This window comes from Panthera onca, chromosome Y (assembly GCF_046562875.1).
Source record: "Panthera onca isolate mPanOnc1 chromosome Y, mPanOnc1 haplotype 2, whole genome shotgun sequence".
Classification (NCBI taxonomy): Eukaryota; Metazoa; Chordata; class Mammalia; order Carnivora; family Felidae; genus Panthera; species Panthera onca.
This window is the reverse complement of record NC_138358.1, coordinates 25343998-25358811: the sequence shown is the minus strand read 5'-3', so window position 1 is coordinate 25358811 and position 14814 is coordinate 25343998. Positions and strand designations below refer to the sequence as shown.

General features: G+C 46.3%; 1 protein-coding gene and 1 long non-coding RNA gene across 11 annotated transcripts in view; one reads left to right on the top strand and one right to left on the bottom strand.

Moving 5' to 3' along the window:
- LOC145714897 (patatin-like phospholipase domain-containing protein 4) overlaps positions 1-5138 on the bottom strand; it is a 30980-nt gene extending 25842 nt beyond the window's left edge. The window contains exons 1-2 of one of the 6 annotated variants that reach the window (XM_081794428.1): positions 4893-5138; positions 3197-3381 (exon numbers count right to left, since the gene is read on the bottom strand). In XM_081794428.1, the coding sequence (XP_081650554.1) occupies positions 3197-3381; positions 4893-5064 (357 nt within the window). In that variant the 5' untranslated portion in view covers positions 5065-5138. Of the gene's footprint in view, positions 1-3196; positions 3382-4041; positions 4158-4457; positions 4571-4801; positions 4872-4892 lie in introns of those variants that run through there. The other 5 variants (XM_081794427.1, XM_081794426.1, XM_081794430.1 and 2 more) reach the window with 5 other exon arrangements.
- LOC145714898 (uncharacterized) overlaps positions 4656-14814 on the top strand; it is a 516405-nt gene continuing 506246 nt past the window's right edge. For 3 of the 5 annotated variants that reach the window (XR_014137037.1, XR_014137033.1, XR_014137035.1), the window contains exon 1: positions 5014-6217. This is a non-coding gene — a long non-coding RNA (uncharacterized LOC145714898). Of the gene's footprint in view, positions 4758-5013; positions 6218-14814 lie in introns of those variants that run through there. The other 2 variants (XR_014137034.1, XR_014137036.1) reach the window with 2 other exon arrangements.

The window sequence follows — 14814 nt, the reverse complement described above, 5'->3', positions numbered from 1 at the left end:
GCTTCCTTCTCAATTTTTCAGCAAAAATCCTCCAGAGTCGGATTTGAAACCAGGTCTTTCCTTTATTAATTCATACATTAAGCAACCTAGATGGGGTCCGAGGCACTGGGACTCAGCCGGAACGAGACACAAAGATCCCTCGCCCTCATGAGACCTAGCGGTGCCTCAGTGTGTGGGGCCCAGAGCACTGTGAGAGCACCGTGAAGGCGTGAGAAGCAGAATGAAGCCTCTCATCCCCAAAGACGTCCACATTCTGGTCCCTGCACTATGTGCATGTTTCCTCACGGAGCAAAGCAATCTTGTGGATGTGGCTAAAGGTTTTGAGACGGGACCTTCTCCCGGATTGCCGAGGTGAGGCCAGTATAATCACAAGGATCCCTGTAAGTGAAAGAGGCTGTCAGGAGTATCAGCCTTAGAGAGATCTGAAGGTGCCGTGGTTAAGGTGAAAGAGCGAGGGAGGGGCTGTGACCCCAGAGATGCAGGCTGCTTCTAGAAACCGTAAAAGGCAAGGAAACCGATTCTCTTCTGGAGCCTCCTGAGGGAGCGCGGCCCTGCTGACAATCTGATTTTGTCCAGCGAGACCTTTCCAGAATTATGACCTCCGGAACTCGAAGGGAATAAATGTGTGCTGTTTTAAGCCACTAAAACACTTTATCGTAGCAGCAAGAAGAAAAGTCATACAGTGAGCGTTAACCAGAGCCTCCCACAGCGTGGGACATGCGTAGGAGCTGGACAGGAGATGGGAACAGATGGGGAAGACAGAGACATCTGTGAGCACAGGCCAGCAAGGGACACTGACCTGAAGGTCATCATCAGTGAGCCGTGTGAGGGCTAAGTCACCTGGGGCCTTGGGAAGCATGCTTAGAAATCTGGATCCTATGCTGAGTCAAAAGAGAGCCGGGAGTGGCGGGTGGGTGGGTGGGCGGGGGGAAGGTCGAGGGAATAAGAGAATCAGAGTTGTGTTTGGGTAAAATCAGCAGAAGTGCTATGAGGTGGGTGGTCTGTCGGCAGTGGGAGTGGACGCAGGCCGCCATCAGGAAGCTGCCTCGAGAGACGGCCCCCCAAGTGTGTGCTCCTTCCACTAAGCTGGACGGCCCACCACTAAGCTGGACGGCCCACCTAACCTCCTTTCTTATGTTAATTTTAGTTACACACACCCCTCATCACAATGGAAACTTATTAAGGAATGGACTGTGTGTGCTAACGCTGTGCCTGGCAAACTGTGAGGGCTGAGGAAAGGCTTGAAGCACTGAGCTCTTACATATCAACATCTAAATTTGCCTGCCGCCTAAAATACACCCAGCATCAGGTGCTCCTCTTAATTATACACGCATACGCTCTGAACTGGATTAATTACTCACGTATTTGTCACAACACCACACAGCTCGAGGAACCGTCAGCAAGAGCTGAGCTAACACGGATGTGACTAAGTACAAAACAGTGTGCTAAAAAACTCAAAGCGATCCTACAGGTGGTGTATCTCAAGTGTTGAAAAGAAGAGAAATAAAATAACCTTAAACCACATGGCTGAAAATTTATGTTGAAAAAGGAGAAATGCGGATGCTCTAGGTTAATACAGAGAATCATTCTCCACCTTCCAGTGTGAACACCCAGTAAGTCCTACCCCTTTACCAACCTACCAACCAACCCAATCACAGCAACACAACTAGACGATAAGACGGGTTTCCAATTCATTGAAAAAACATAGAACAGGTAATCTAGCTTCAGTATGATATCACATCTCGAATCCAGATGAAACGTCAATATCTGATCACAGAATTTCAGTTAAGTGCCAGTATTATGGCAGAATTTCCAAATCACATTAATTCTAAATCACACTTAATACATTTTTCTTAATGTTTATTTTTGAGAGAGAGCGAGAGAGAGTGAGCAGGGGAGGTGCAGAGAGAGAGAGGGACACAGAGGGTTCAAAGCAGGCTCTGCGTGGACAGCACAGAGCCCGACACGGGGCTCAAACTCATGAACCGTGAGCTCATGACCTGAGCTGAAGTTGGACACTGAACAGACTGAGCCACGCCGGACCCCACAATTAAAACATTTCAAACTCTGAGGATTCAAAATCAAGCCTACTCAATTCCATAGCTGGGGGTTTGCCCCACCTACAGAAAAGACGGCACCAGGGAGGAGGAAACAATCTCTTAGTAGACCCCTGCCTCAAAAAGTTCTGGAATAGAACTACTTTGCAATCCAAACCATAGGATTCTGCCAACTTAGGGGGTTTTCACACCTTAGTTATATGTTCACTGCCTTCAGGTTCTCATTCTGTGCCATGTATACAGTTTTCCATCACCTTCCTCGTTACCAATAAAGCAACCATATAAAGACGGGAAGACAAGAAGTGTATTTCCAAATGGCCTCATATCCAGCTTCTGTTCCATAAGAAGCTTGTCATCGATTTGAGAACAAGATTTTGGGTGTTTAAAATTTTGTAGTTTTGAAATTTTAAATGTGACTTAAATTTATTCTTGTGCATGAATGTGTTAATTATTATTTGATTACTGCTTAAAGCCACTAGAGTATGTAAGGAAGGAATGAATGTGTTATTCTCTACCTACAAAGACCGCTCTCACAGTCAGCAGATGCATGATTGCTGTCCAGAAGCAGAAAACACATTTTTACCACATAGAATGCCTTAAGTGACATGCCTAATGGAAGCTTATTTTCATTACTTCTGGATAAATCGCTTGAAATTCATGGTGTCTGACTGAGAATGAAAAACAAATAAAACCCCTGTATCATTCCACTTAATAGAAATTATTGGCCCACGTTTTCATTTATACAACTGTTTGTCAATAGGAGCGAACAAAGCGTTATCGGCCACATGCTCAGGGCCTTGAAAACAGGCCCTGTGTTCTCATGATCAGATAAAACAAATATTGTTTGCTTGAAAGAAACCGAGCTGGAATCTTAAGACTAAATACTCAAGAGTAAAAAAAAAAAAAAAAAAAAAAAAAGGCATTTTGTTTCCTTGTCTCACTGTCACCCCAAATAATCCTTCCCGGAATCTAGAGCACAGATCCCTAATAATTAAATTTTTAAAGAAAAGTCTTAACCTTTTCTGTTACCCAGGCAAAGGATTATTTCTCTGTAGTTAACTTAGCACAGCTAACGTTCATCTCTGTGGTTCGGTCTTAATTTCCTGACGAGGAACACAGCCTAGTTACCACTTAATTACCTCTATTCTTTCTGGTGCTGTTAATAGGACGGTAGCAACCAAGGATCCCGCAGAAGCCCCTGCAAAGGCCTTGACATCCTTCAGGAGCTTTCGGCCATGTCTGTAAAGTGCCGATGCTGCCCCCAAGTGGTAAATGCCCAGAAACCCGCATGCTGCAAAGGACAGGTTGATGTGCTTCATTCGAGCTGTGAAATTGACGAAACAAAAGACAAAAATGCTGTAAATCGGTATAGCTTATTCCACATGGCTTGAGTCTTAGGATAGTCATCATTCCAAGGCTTTCTTTAAATATATAATTCTCTGTGCTAAGCACAGTATTTTCAATTAAAGTCTAATTAAATACTCAAAATTTTCAGGAGAACTTTTCCCCCTTTCCCCTTGACTCAATATAGTTTTATTAATTAAAAAAATGACAACATTCCATATTTATTCATCACATATATTATGCAATGTACAAGTACTCGGCAAGAAACGTCAAATTACAACCGGCAAGGCTTTTTTTTTTTTTTTTTTTTTTGACCTTTGTACTTTTGAGACAGGGCTGCTATAGTGAAAGGTAAAATCGGCATATACTAGCAAATTCCTAAGGAAGGGTGCATGTGTTCTTTGCAAATGCATCACTACATTTCAAAAGTCCCCCTTCCCATTGCCCCACATTTCCATTGCAAGCATCCATATATTCAAAACAGAACAAAACCAAAAAAATACTGATGCCCACGACTATTCCATAAGGCAATGAGCGATTATTCATTAATGCCATACATTTTCATCACCAAGTTTCTCAAGACAAACTAAGGTCATGACTGGCAAGGGCAACTGAAGGCTCCAAGATATGTGAAGCGCACCCGTTCCTTGATTGCTTGTGATAAAGTGAACGATAGAAGTGTTCCGTGAAGGCTCAGTGCACCTGGCCTCACCACGTGGATGAAATCAAGCAGCCACAACGCTGCTCACCTGGAGGACTCCCATTCTGCAACCCCTCCCCCCTTCCCCCCCACGACTCGGGGGCCTTCGAATGAGGCACCTGGCCTGGGCCTCGAATTTAGGAACCTGAGACCACCCTTGTGGGCGGGAGGAGGCTCAGCCCAACCGCAGTCGAGCCCCAGGGTGCTTCTGTCTGCTGCCAGGGGGCGGTGGCGTGGGGATCGCCGTCCCACCAGACGGGGTTCTGGGGCCCAGCTCCGACCCACCCACCCGGAGGAGCGACCTCCAGAGCCTGGAGCCCGCCCCGCGCCCGCGCCCGCCCTGAGCTCCGCCCTACCAATGCAGGCCTGAGGCACTTCCATGTTGAGCGGCCCCCTTAACCGGAAGGCGGGGCCTGGCCGTCACTCAACAAGGCCCCGCCCATCAGGGCTGGCCCACGCTCGCGGCGCGCCTGCCCAGGAAGGTCTCGTGAAGGGGTCGGGGCGGAGCTACGCGCGCGGCGCTCCGAAGCCGTCAGGCTGACGCAGGTCTCCCCCCGCCTCCCCGCCTCCCGCGGCCCCGCCCACGCTATTTAAACCACTGGACTCAACATGGCGGTGCGCACTCGGACGCTTGACCCGGGCGTCCCCGGACGCGGGTAAGCGGCGACACTTTCGTCCCCAGTCCTGCTGTCTCCCATACCTAGCGATGCGTTGTAGTCCCTCTGCGCTTTTTAGCCGACCCCCTCACTTGCGAGCTCACTGACCCTGAACGACCCTCAGTCGCTACGCACCGGAAGTGCTTGGCCCTCTTCGCGGCTGTCCCCCGGAAGTGGTTTTCCTCCTTTTCTCCCCCTTCCCCTTTAGGGGCGGTCCTGCTGGCCCAAAGGGCGGGGTCCACGGGCGGCGTTGTGGCCGGACGCCTGGCTGCTCTTCAGCGCCCCTCTCTACTTGTTCTGTAGGCATTGCTGGAAAGGCCGGACTGTGGCTTGGGGCAGCGTGCACAGCCCCAGGCTCCTTAGGCTTTGTGACCTTGCGCGGGTTGCCTCACCCCCGGGAACTTCTCCGCTGACAAACCTGCAAAGTGGGATGCTGACTTGCAAGCTGGTGCTAAACCGTAAAGCTCGTGCCCCTCCCGCACGGGCCTTCAGTATATGGCCTCTGTTTCGCTTGCTGGCTCCGGATAGACTTGAGACCTGGTGGCCAAGCCCGCTGGCATCCCCTGCGAGCCAGCTTCTCTGTCTAATCTGAGAATAAGCGAGGCTGGAATTCCTGGTGGAAGGTTCTCCAGATTCCCTTTGTCGAAGGACAGATTTACCCTGACCGCAGCTACTATAGGAGAATCTGAAACATGTGCCAGTGTCTTGGCCCGAAAGTGAAGGGGGGGGGGGGGCTCCCCAAATGGCCTTCACGTTGGGCTTTTTCTTCCTCCGGCACTGGGGATGCCAGGACCTGAGCCCACAGCGCTAGCTGTAAACCAGAGCCCCGGATGTGATGAGTGCGCAGAGTTTGGTGTTCGTGCTCCTAAATAGCCTTCTGAGAGCGAGCGGGGGTCCTGAAGACACCCTAATGTCTAAGCCTAGTGCGACTCCGTTAGGTGAGGAGGTTTTCACTGCCCTTAGAGTTTCGGGAAGGTGAAGTGTACGTCGAGGAAATCGGGGAGGACGAGCTCTCCCTTCTTTCTTCCTTGCACCGCCCCGTGAGCGCGGTGGAGGGTGGTCCTGCCAGGAGAGCATCCTCCAGGAAGCGTCCTAGGAAGGAAGGCTCCCAGCCTCCTATCGGGTGTCCTGAAGCAGCATCTGCCTTTTAAGAGCCCCCTGCTCCCCCCTCCCCCCATTGCTATGCACCCTGAAGCTTGTGAAACCCTGGTGTAGCTGGTGGGGTGATCTGGCTCCAGGTGACGTGGTGGCATTGCCAGTTCCCGGAGAGACAAAGTCCCCAGAGCCAGAGGCTGGGGCGGTGGTGAGACGGCAACTCTTCCCTGTGTGTGAGCACTGTCGGCAGGCTGATTCAGAGCGTGCTGAAAACTTGGTCACTAGGCAGCCTGGATGAGCAGCATGACCACGGGAGCCTTCGCTTAAAGGAAACCTGAGATCCCACGCTGTTACCACACCTGCTGGTGAGTGAGATTCCTCGCCATTTAAGTGTCATGGCAAAAGCGTTCCAAAAGTTGCACAATTTAATTCTTACCGTTTTAGTGCTCGCTTCGGCAGGACATATACTAATTCTTACCGTTTTTTGTTTTTTTTTTTTAATTTATTTTTTTAACGTTTATTTATTTTTGAGACAGAGAGAGAGACAGAGCATGAACAGGGGAGGGGCAAAGAGAGAGGGAGACACAGAATTGGAAGCAGGCTCCAGGCTCTGAGCCATCAGCCCAGAGCCCGACGCGGGGCTCAAACTCACAGACTGCAAGATCGTGACCTGAGCTGAAGTTGGACGCTTAACCGACTGAGCCACCCAGGCGCCCCTAATTCTTACCGTTTTAAACTGTCTTAAAAACAAGTCTCCTTTTTCTCTTCTACCCCATGGCATATTCTCATGCAGCTGATTCGAATAGCTCAGCAATCATGGGCGCCTGGGGGGCTCAGTTGGTTAAGTGTCTGACGCTTGCTGTGGCTCAGGTTTTGATCTCATGTTTCGTGAGCTCAAGCCCTGCATTGGGCTCTGTGCTGACAGTGTGCAGCCTGCTTGGGATTCTCTCTCTCTCTCTGTCTCTCTCTCTCTCAATAAATAAACTTAAAAAAAAAATTCAGCTCCCCAAGGTAAGGAACAATATAAGACCCATTCACATTTGTTTTCATAATTTAAAGGCCAGCCATTAACACTGGGTGCATCATCAGTAAGTATGTGTTTTGGGTTGTTGCATTTAAGTGAATTACTCGTGTGAGTATATAGTAACTTAATTGCCCTTTAAGAACATTTTTTACCAGTTCGTTTGCTTCTTTTTGCTTCTCTATTTTCCTTCGTAATTTAGTTTTGAACTGGTTTATTGAGCCATTCATCAAACATTCGTCAAGCATACGTTGTGTTACAGATACTGTGCTGGTACAGGGCTTACAGAGTTGAGCAGAATGGAGTTCTCCCTCATCAGAAATGCCGGTTGTACGGACAGGGAGGCGGTTGATTTATAATTACAGAGACCTGATCCTGTGCAGGCATGTGAACGCCCAGCTGCAGGGAAGGAAACGCTGCCCTCAGAGAGACCGCCCATGGGAGCACCTGGCAGGAAAGCCCAGGTGGAGACCCGCCTCTCCTTTCCCTGTGCCCAGCGTCCTCCCACAGCATTTTATCAACTGTGCCATAAAGACGGAGAAAAGCACAGGGTAAGGGGTACTTGTCACACCTCTGCCCCCAGGACAGGACGTCATCTCAGTATTTCTGAGTCTACCCTCTTCTTCCAGTCCACTCTCCTGTCACAGGCTCTGGAGTTCTGTCTTGTCCAGCAAGAGAGCGGACGCAGGCTTGAACTGCAAAAGAGGGTAATGTCCAGGAGGAGACAAGAGCCCTGAGGAAGGGTCCTGGCTCCGTTTCTATTATTATTTTTACAACGTTTTTTATTTATTTTTGGGACAGAGAGAGACAGAGCATGAACGGGGGAGGGGCAGAGAGAGAGGGAGACACAGAATCGGAAACAGGCTCCAGGCTCCGAGCCATCAGCCCAGAGCCTGACGCGGGGCTCGAACTCACGGACCGCGAGATCGTGACCTGGCTGAAGTCGGACGCTTAACCGACTGCGCCATCCAGGCGCCCCTATTATTTTTACAAGCGTGATGGACGTGCACAAAGAGACGATGAAACCGTGAACATTAACTCATGGGCGTGGGGGAAAGGAGGTCTTGAAGGTATGCGGTGTTAGGGGTTTGGGTCAATACAAAACAAAATCCTGGTGCCGGGCAGATGGTTGTTAACGGCAGTCGTGAGGCGCCCTGTCTCTTGGTCTTAGCCGGCCTAGGGGGTGAGACAAATAGAGCATGATACCTCAGGGCCAACAAGGCACTGACTTTTGCTAATTAGCTTCGCTCAGGGCAACCTCGTCTAAAGTCCTCTTTACCTATTGTGGTCCTTCCTTCCTGTGAAGCATATTCTCATGCAGCTGATTTGAAAGCTCAGCAATCATGGGCGCCTGGGGGGCTCGGTTGGTTAAGTGTCCAATTCTTGCTGTGGCTCAAGTTTTGATCTCATGTTTCGTGAGCTCAAGCCCTGCATTGGGCTCTGTGCTGACAGTGCGGAGCCTGCTTGGGATATTCTCCCTCTCTCTCTCTCTCTCTCTCTCTCTCTCTCAGTAAATAGATAAACTTAAAAAGAAAACAAAAAAACAGCTTTCTGCTGTTGTACTAAGTTGGGGGGCACTTCTGCCCTGACTGGTTATTTTGATTACCTCACCTTGGAAGCCTTCATCCTGAGGCTTCCTGTCCCTATACCTTTTCTGTCCTGGGGGCCCTTTGCCTTGTTTGCCTCATCTCACCTGCCTGATCTTGGAAGCCTTCATCCTGAGGCTTCTGGTTCCTGTATGCCTTGTTAACTCATGGCTGCAAGCTCCGGGACCTTCTGAGCTCTTTCCCACACTCTCCGTGTACTGTGATGTCATTTTCCCATCTTGGCGTCTTACCGCATGTTAATACCTCTGTGGGACTGGCTCTCATTGCCTGGCAACAGCCTTGTCCTCTCTCCTTTTTGGTAACTCATCACCCCTGTCACCTCCTCCCAGAATCTTGCACACTGTTACTGATTTCAGGGCAGTGTGGCCACACTGTTGGAGCTCACAGCAGTGCCCTTTCCATGGGGGCGTCAGGTCCTAATGGTAGATGATGTCAGCACACCCTCCGTGCCTCGTAGAAGCGTCCCCTTGTTTAGAGAGCACCGCAGAATTCAGAGAAGGGCACTTTTGCAGTCATGGCACAGAACGTCCCATCCGAACCCAGGGAGATACACTGGATCCCTTCCCAGGGATCCCTCTCTCTGAGGAAGGACGTGAAGTCATCGATGAATGGCAGAGGGAGCCAGCCCTCACGTAAACGTGACTTCAGGGGAACCAGGGCTGGGGAAGACACAACCAGGGGTAGGCGTGACAGCATTTCTTGAGCCTGTGGGTGCAGCAGTGACCGTCTGTGGGTCACTCCCCCATTGCACTCACCCTTTTCTGTTTGCTTTCTCGAGGTACTTAGAACTCACTTTCTACGTCCTGCAAACAAGACAGTGTCACTAACAGACGTACTTCCTCCGTTGCATCTGTTTTCTCTTTACTAGAAATTTGCGGGAAAAACTAATGCCTTGAAAGAGCACTGGGTGAATCCTTTCTAAATGGGAGAATATTGTTTCAAAAACTATTTGAATTATATGTGCAATATACACGTATTCTTTCTTTTGCATGTATATAACAAAAGGCCTTTCTTTGACACCATAAGAACCCAAAGTAGACATTCTTAAGTGTGATTTATTTATGATTGGATGCATCTAACAATATATACTTTCTTCTAAACATGGCATAGAAATTAAATATCAAGTTGTCTGTATGGCATAGAAATTAAATATCAAGTTGCTATGAAAGACGTTTTTAAAATGTAACACTTGTTTATAAGCTTTTATTTAATTAAAATTTTGGGGGGCACCTGGGTGGCTCAGTCGGTTAAGCGTCTGACTTTAGGTCAGGTTGTGACCTCGCTGTCCATGAGTTCAAGCCCCGTGTCCGGCTCTGGGAAGACAGCTCAGAGTCTGCAGCCTGCTTTGGATTCTGTGTCTCCCTCTGTCTGCTTCTCCCCACTCGCTGTCTCTCAAAAATGAATAAACATTAAAAAAATTAAAAAAAAATTTAAGCTTCCTTCTAGTTTAACACATTCCCAATATGTTATACATTTGCATTGACAAATAGGGATGGTGAAGATTCTCTGAGTGTTTCTACTATTGTGTCGGAATTAATTACACTACTTGTGGTTGATATTCTACATAAGCAGAAGATAGAGCTGGAGACGTTTGAAAATTTGCATACTTAAAAATATATTTTGTTGCAAAGAGGTTTCAATCTTTGATACGGAAGTGGTGGAATTGGGGCACCAAATGCATACCGAGTCCTAATTTAAAAAAAAAAAAATGATTTTTGGGAGAGCGCAAGCAGGAAGGGGCACAGAAAGGGGGACAGAGGATTCGAAGTGGGCTTGAATTCAGAAACCTCGAGATGATGACCTGAGCCAAACTTGGTTGCTCAACGGACTGAGCCACCCAGGCGCCCCAAGGTTACAAATATCTTGGAAAGCCCAATGAAACAAGATCTGTGTTTGCTGCCCCGTATACTTTGTTGCGAAACAGCTCTACCCTTGATTGGCCACAGTCGTGGTCCACAGTTCCTACAGGTGGATGGATAGCATCCTTCTTGCCAGCCTTCAAATGGTTTACAGTGGAGGAGATCATTAGGGAAATAACGTCAGTGTCAAATAAGTGAAATTGTTGAATGATAAGCAGAATGTCCACGTTCGTGACTTCAGCTTCATTAATTTTACCAAAATGCTGTATTTTAATGCAGACCTCTGTATTTATTATTGCTGCTGTTAGCAAAAGAAGCACCCTAATTGCTAGAACATCCAATTATCTAATCACCTCATTTCAAGAGGACAAACTAAGGATTTCAGTCTCTTTTGGTTTTGCAAAATGCCTTCTTTTCCTGAGGATCTACTTCATTTATTGACCTCCCTTGACATGCTGGTCCTTCATAAACACCGTCTCGTATAACTTTTACAACAATGGGGAAAGGGAAAACACCTATAATGGGTGGAAATTTAGAAAGAAAACCATTTTCCCATATCCACACAGACGCAGAGATTATCAGCCGAGATCCCCATCAGACGAAAACACCCCTGGTACACAGATCTGTCCTACACGGTTGGAAAAACGAATTAATAAGTGCTCATGTACAAAAATGAATTAATAACATAGTAAGCTCTCATTAGGTGCTGAGGGTTGTGCTATTTGGCAACCAAAGGTTTCAGAACCTCGTTTCTTCCTTCAGTTCTTTCTCTGGCCGGAATTTGTAACTGGTGTTTGTATTTAGATACTTAAAACTTTACTGAAAAATGGTAGAAGTCTTTAATGTGACCTATAGATTTGTTTATGGCATTTAGAGAACTTGTTTATATCTGGCAAAGAAGAAAAAAAAAAAAGCAAGCCTAGCAAGTAATTAAAGCTGCCCTTTCTCCATGTATCAATGACAGCAGTAACTCTTTCTGGTTACTTTTCCTGGAAGCTGTGTCACAAAGTAGGTTATTATAAAAGAACATAATTTCCAGTAGGAACGATGTATGTCAGTGAGCAAGGTCTTAACTCAGAGAAATCGTTTTGGTAATCATTTATCTTTATGCCTTTGTTCTTTGAATAAACTTTATTTAGTGTTTAGTATATGACAAGGACTGCGCTAGGGATTAGGGGGAAAAATCTTAAGATAAACTTTCTGCTTTTAGTTCACTGTTTTTTTAATTTTTTTTTCTCTTGCTGGAATGTCCTTGCACATTTTTTTTTTTTCTATTTTATTAAGCCCTATTTATTCTTCAAGGCCTAAATCAGGTGCTGCTGCCTCATTATATCGTTCAGTATTCACCATACCCTCCTCTTTGTTGGTCCACGAGGTGTTGCCATACCCTTTATAAGTTTTTATTTCAGTAGAGATGTAGTTGCTTCCACAGTGTTCAGAGTTCATTGGTAGGAAAGACTGGTGCTTCTTGCTTTTGCTGGCATCTAGTAAGTATAGACTAGTAAGTATAAGAGTTGGGCATCTTTAGTGGGCATGTTTCAGGTAATCTAACTGGCTTAAGCAGGAAGAGAATTGCTGGTTAAAATAATCTAGAAGTTTAGAGGTAGGGCTACCTGCAGGTATGGCTGGATCAAGCACTCAGTTTTCATTTCGTTTCATTCCACAGGCAGAGCATCCCCAAGAGGCTGCTGTGACCCCCCCCCCCCCCCACATCCCCTTAGCCTATCAGTGGAAAAGCTCTTCCTTTACTGTCTTCCTTTCAGACTTAGAAAAAGACTCTGTTTTTATCACATGCATATCCGCATATCTCTGGAACAGTAATTGTGAGCAGCAAATTGTACTACAGATTTCCTGGTATCTGAAAGTGGAAACTCCCTATGAAATCTTTCCTTAGCTGAAATGATGTGAGGCACAGAAGCAATTGCCATTAATTTGTATAGAAAAAGGATTTGTCAATTCCAAGACCTAAAAAACCTGATATCTTAGGATACATCTCGCTAACAGATGCACCAAATATGTCAAGACAAAGCACAGATGCTCACAGACGTGACTGAGCATGTGCCGTGCAAGAAACGGACAGGTAGATGGAAGCATTCCAAAGTCTGCACTTGCCTGGGCCCCCCTCCTTAGGAAGAGGCTGGCAGTCTACATCGATGTATCCATTGCAGTGTTCGATAAATACCTGTTGAATTAAACACAAGTGAAAGTGCAGGTATGATCTCTATATAAGACAGGGGAAAAATTTATTTACTCCTCAACTAGATAAAACTGCACAATACATAGTCATCTTGTGACTATTCCCCCAAAGAAATAAGAACACAGCTGTGATGTTTGATGCCTTCAAAGGTTAGTTGCAGTATTAATTATGTTTGAATGTACAGTAGATATTACTTGGCATACATGTTGTTAAGCACTGAATTAGCTATGGTATTGTTTGGCTTTTTTTTGAGTTATATGGGATATTTGGGGTGTTGCTCATCAAGTCAGTGTGAATGGATGGAAATGTTTCCCTGTGATAAATTCCCCTGTAGGAAGGTGTGGGGCTCAGAGCTGTAGCAAGATCTTAATGTTTATTTATTTTTGAGAGGGAAAGATAGAGTGCAAGCAGGGGAGGGGCAGAGAGGGAGACACAGAATGCGAAGCAGGCTCCAGGCTCCCAGCTGTCTGCATAGACCCCCACCCAGGGCCCAAACTCAAGAACTGTGAGATCATGACCTGAACAGAAGTTGGACGCCTAACTGACTGAGCCAGCCAGGCATCCCAGGCAAGATCTTACCTTACACTTAGCGTTAAAGAAATAGATGCTAGCAAATGTTTGTTTCTGACAGCAATGACGAAAATGACAATGCCCTTCTACCAAAAACATTTTGCAGAATAGGAAGCAATTCCAAATGCCTTTTCATCTCTAATTTTCAAGCACTTTGAAAAAGCGTGTGGTTGCCATTGAGTGAGTGCTCACTGAACATCTTGTATTTTATTTTAAAACCATAAATAGATACACAATTCACAAACTTTCAAAAACATTCTTTACAACGACTTCAAAAATTTCTAGGATAAAAGTGGCATCCCCAACTATACAGATGGATTCCCTGTTTGGAAAACTACAAAATGAACAGGTAAAATGGGTCAGCAATCTGAAATGAGGAGCACCTGGGTGGCTCAGTGGGTTAAGCATCCGGCTTCGGCTCAGGTCACCGTCTCATGGTTTGTGGGTTCGAGCCCCACATCGGGCTCTGTCGCTGACAGCTCAGAGCCTGAAACCTGCTTCAGATTCTCTGTCTCCCGCTCTCTTTGCTCCTCCCTCACTTGTTCTCTGTCTCTCAAAAGTAAACATTAAAAAAAATTTATAAAAAAACAATCTGAAATGGAAGTCAAAGTGAAATTTTGAAAGGACCCAGCCTGACATGTAAAAGACAGTTGTAAGTTCAGGATCTCCTATTATGGTTTGGATTTTCAGCACACATGCCACAGAGCAGGAACTAGGAAAATGTGGGAGCACGACGGGGTAGTATTTGTTGAATTATATGGACTGATGCAATTTTCCGTGCAGGGGAAAAACATCCCCGAGTTCTGAAGAACTGTCCTAGATCCCTGTGGGCATACGTACTTAAAATAATGAAAACACAAAATCCATTCTCTTCGTAGGAAAGATGGCAAGTTCAGGTCACTCCAACAACATCCCATCACCTAGGGAAGTCTACCTCCCGTGTGCTGGCCTCATACTTGTTTTGTGTTTGTAAATTTCTCATGGAAGGCAATTAGCTGTACCTGTGTTGTCGTTTTAAGCACCAGGCTTTCTTTCCAGTACCTTATTCTCTCTCTCTTCACCTTGGAGTACATTATCCCACTCTTGGCATACTTTGAAAGTGCCATATTAAGAAAGTAAGCTTTTTATAGTGTCGTCCTTGAGTAGCTGCAGATTCACATCTCAAGAAGCAACTATAAATGTAGAACACACTCCATATGGACCATCAGTTTAAGGGTCTTCAAAAGACTTTGTAATTCTGAAGTGTAATTTTCCTTTAACTTCACGTACATATACTCCAAATTTTATTTATTTAATTCAATTTTGATTAAAAAACTTGGGGCACTGGGTAACTCAGATGGTTAAGCGTCCGACTTCAGCTCAGGTCGTGATCTCACGGTTCATGGGTTCGAGCCCCATGTCGGGCTCTTTTCTGACAGCTCGGAGCCTGGAGCCTGCTTCAGATTCTGTGTCTCCCCCTCTCTCTGCCCCTCCCCTTCTCTCGCTCTCTCTTTCTCTCTCTCTGAAAAATAATATTAAAAAATTAAAAAAAAAATAAACTTAATTGTGGTACAGTTAACATACAGTGTTCTGGATTAACTTCAGGTGCACAGTACAGTGATTCAGTAGCTGTTCTGTACATTACCCAGTGGTCATCATGGTAACTACTCTTCATACCCTTCACTTATTTCCCCCATCCCTCCACCCACTGCCCCTCTGGTGACCACCT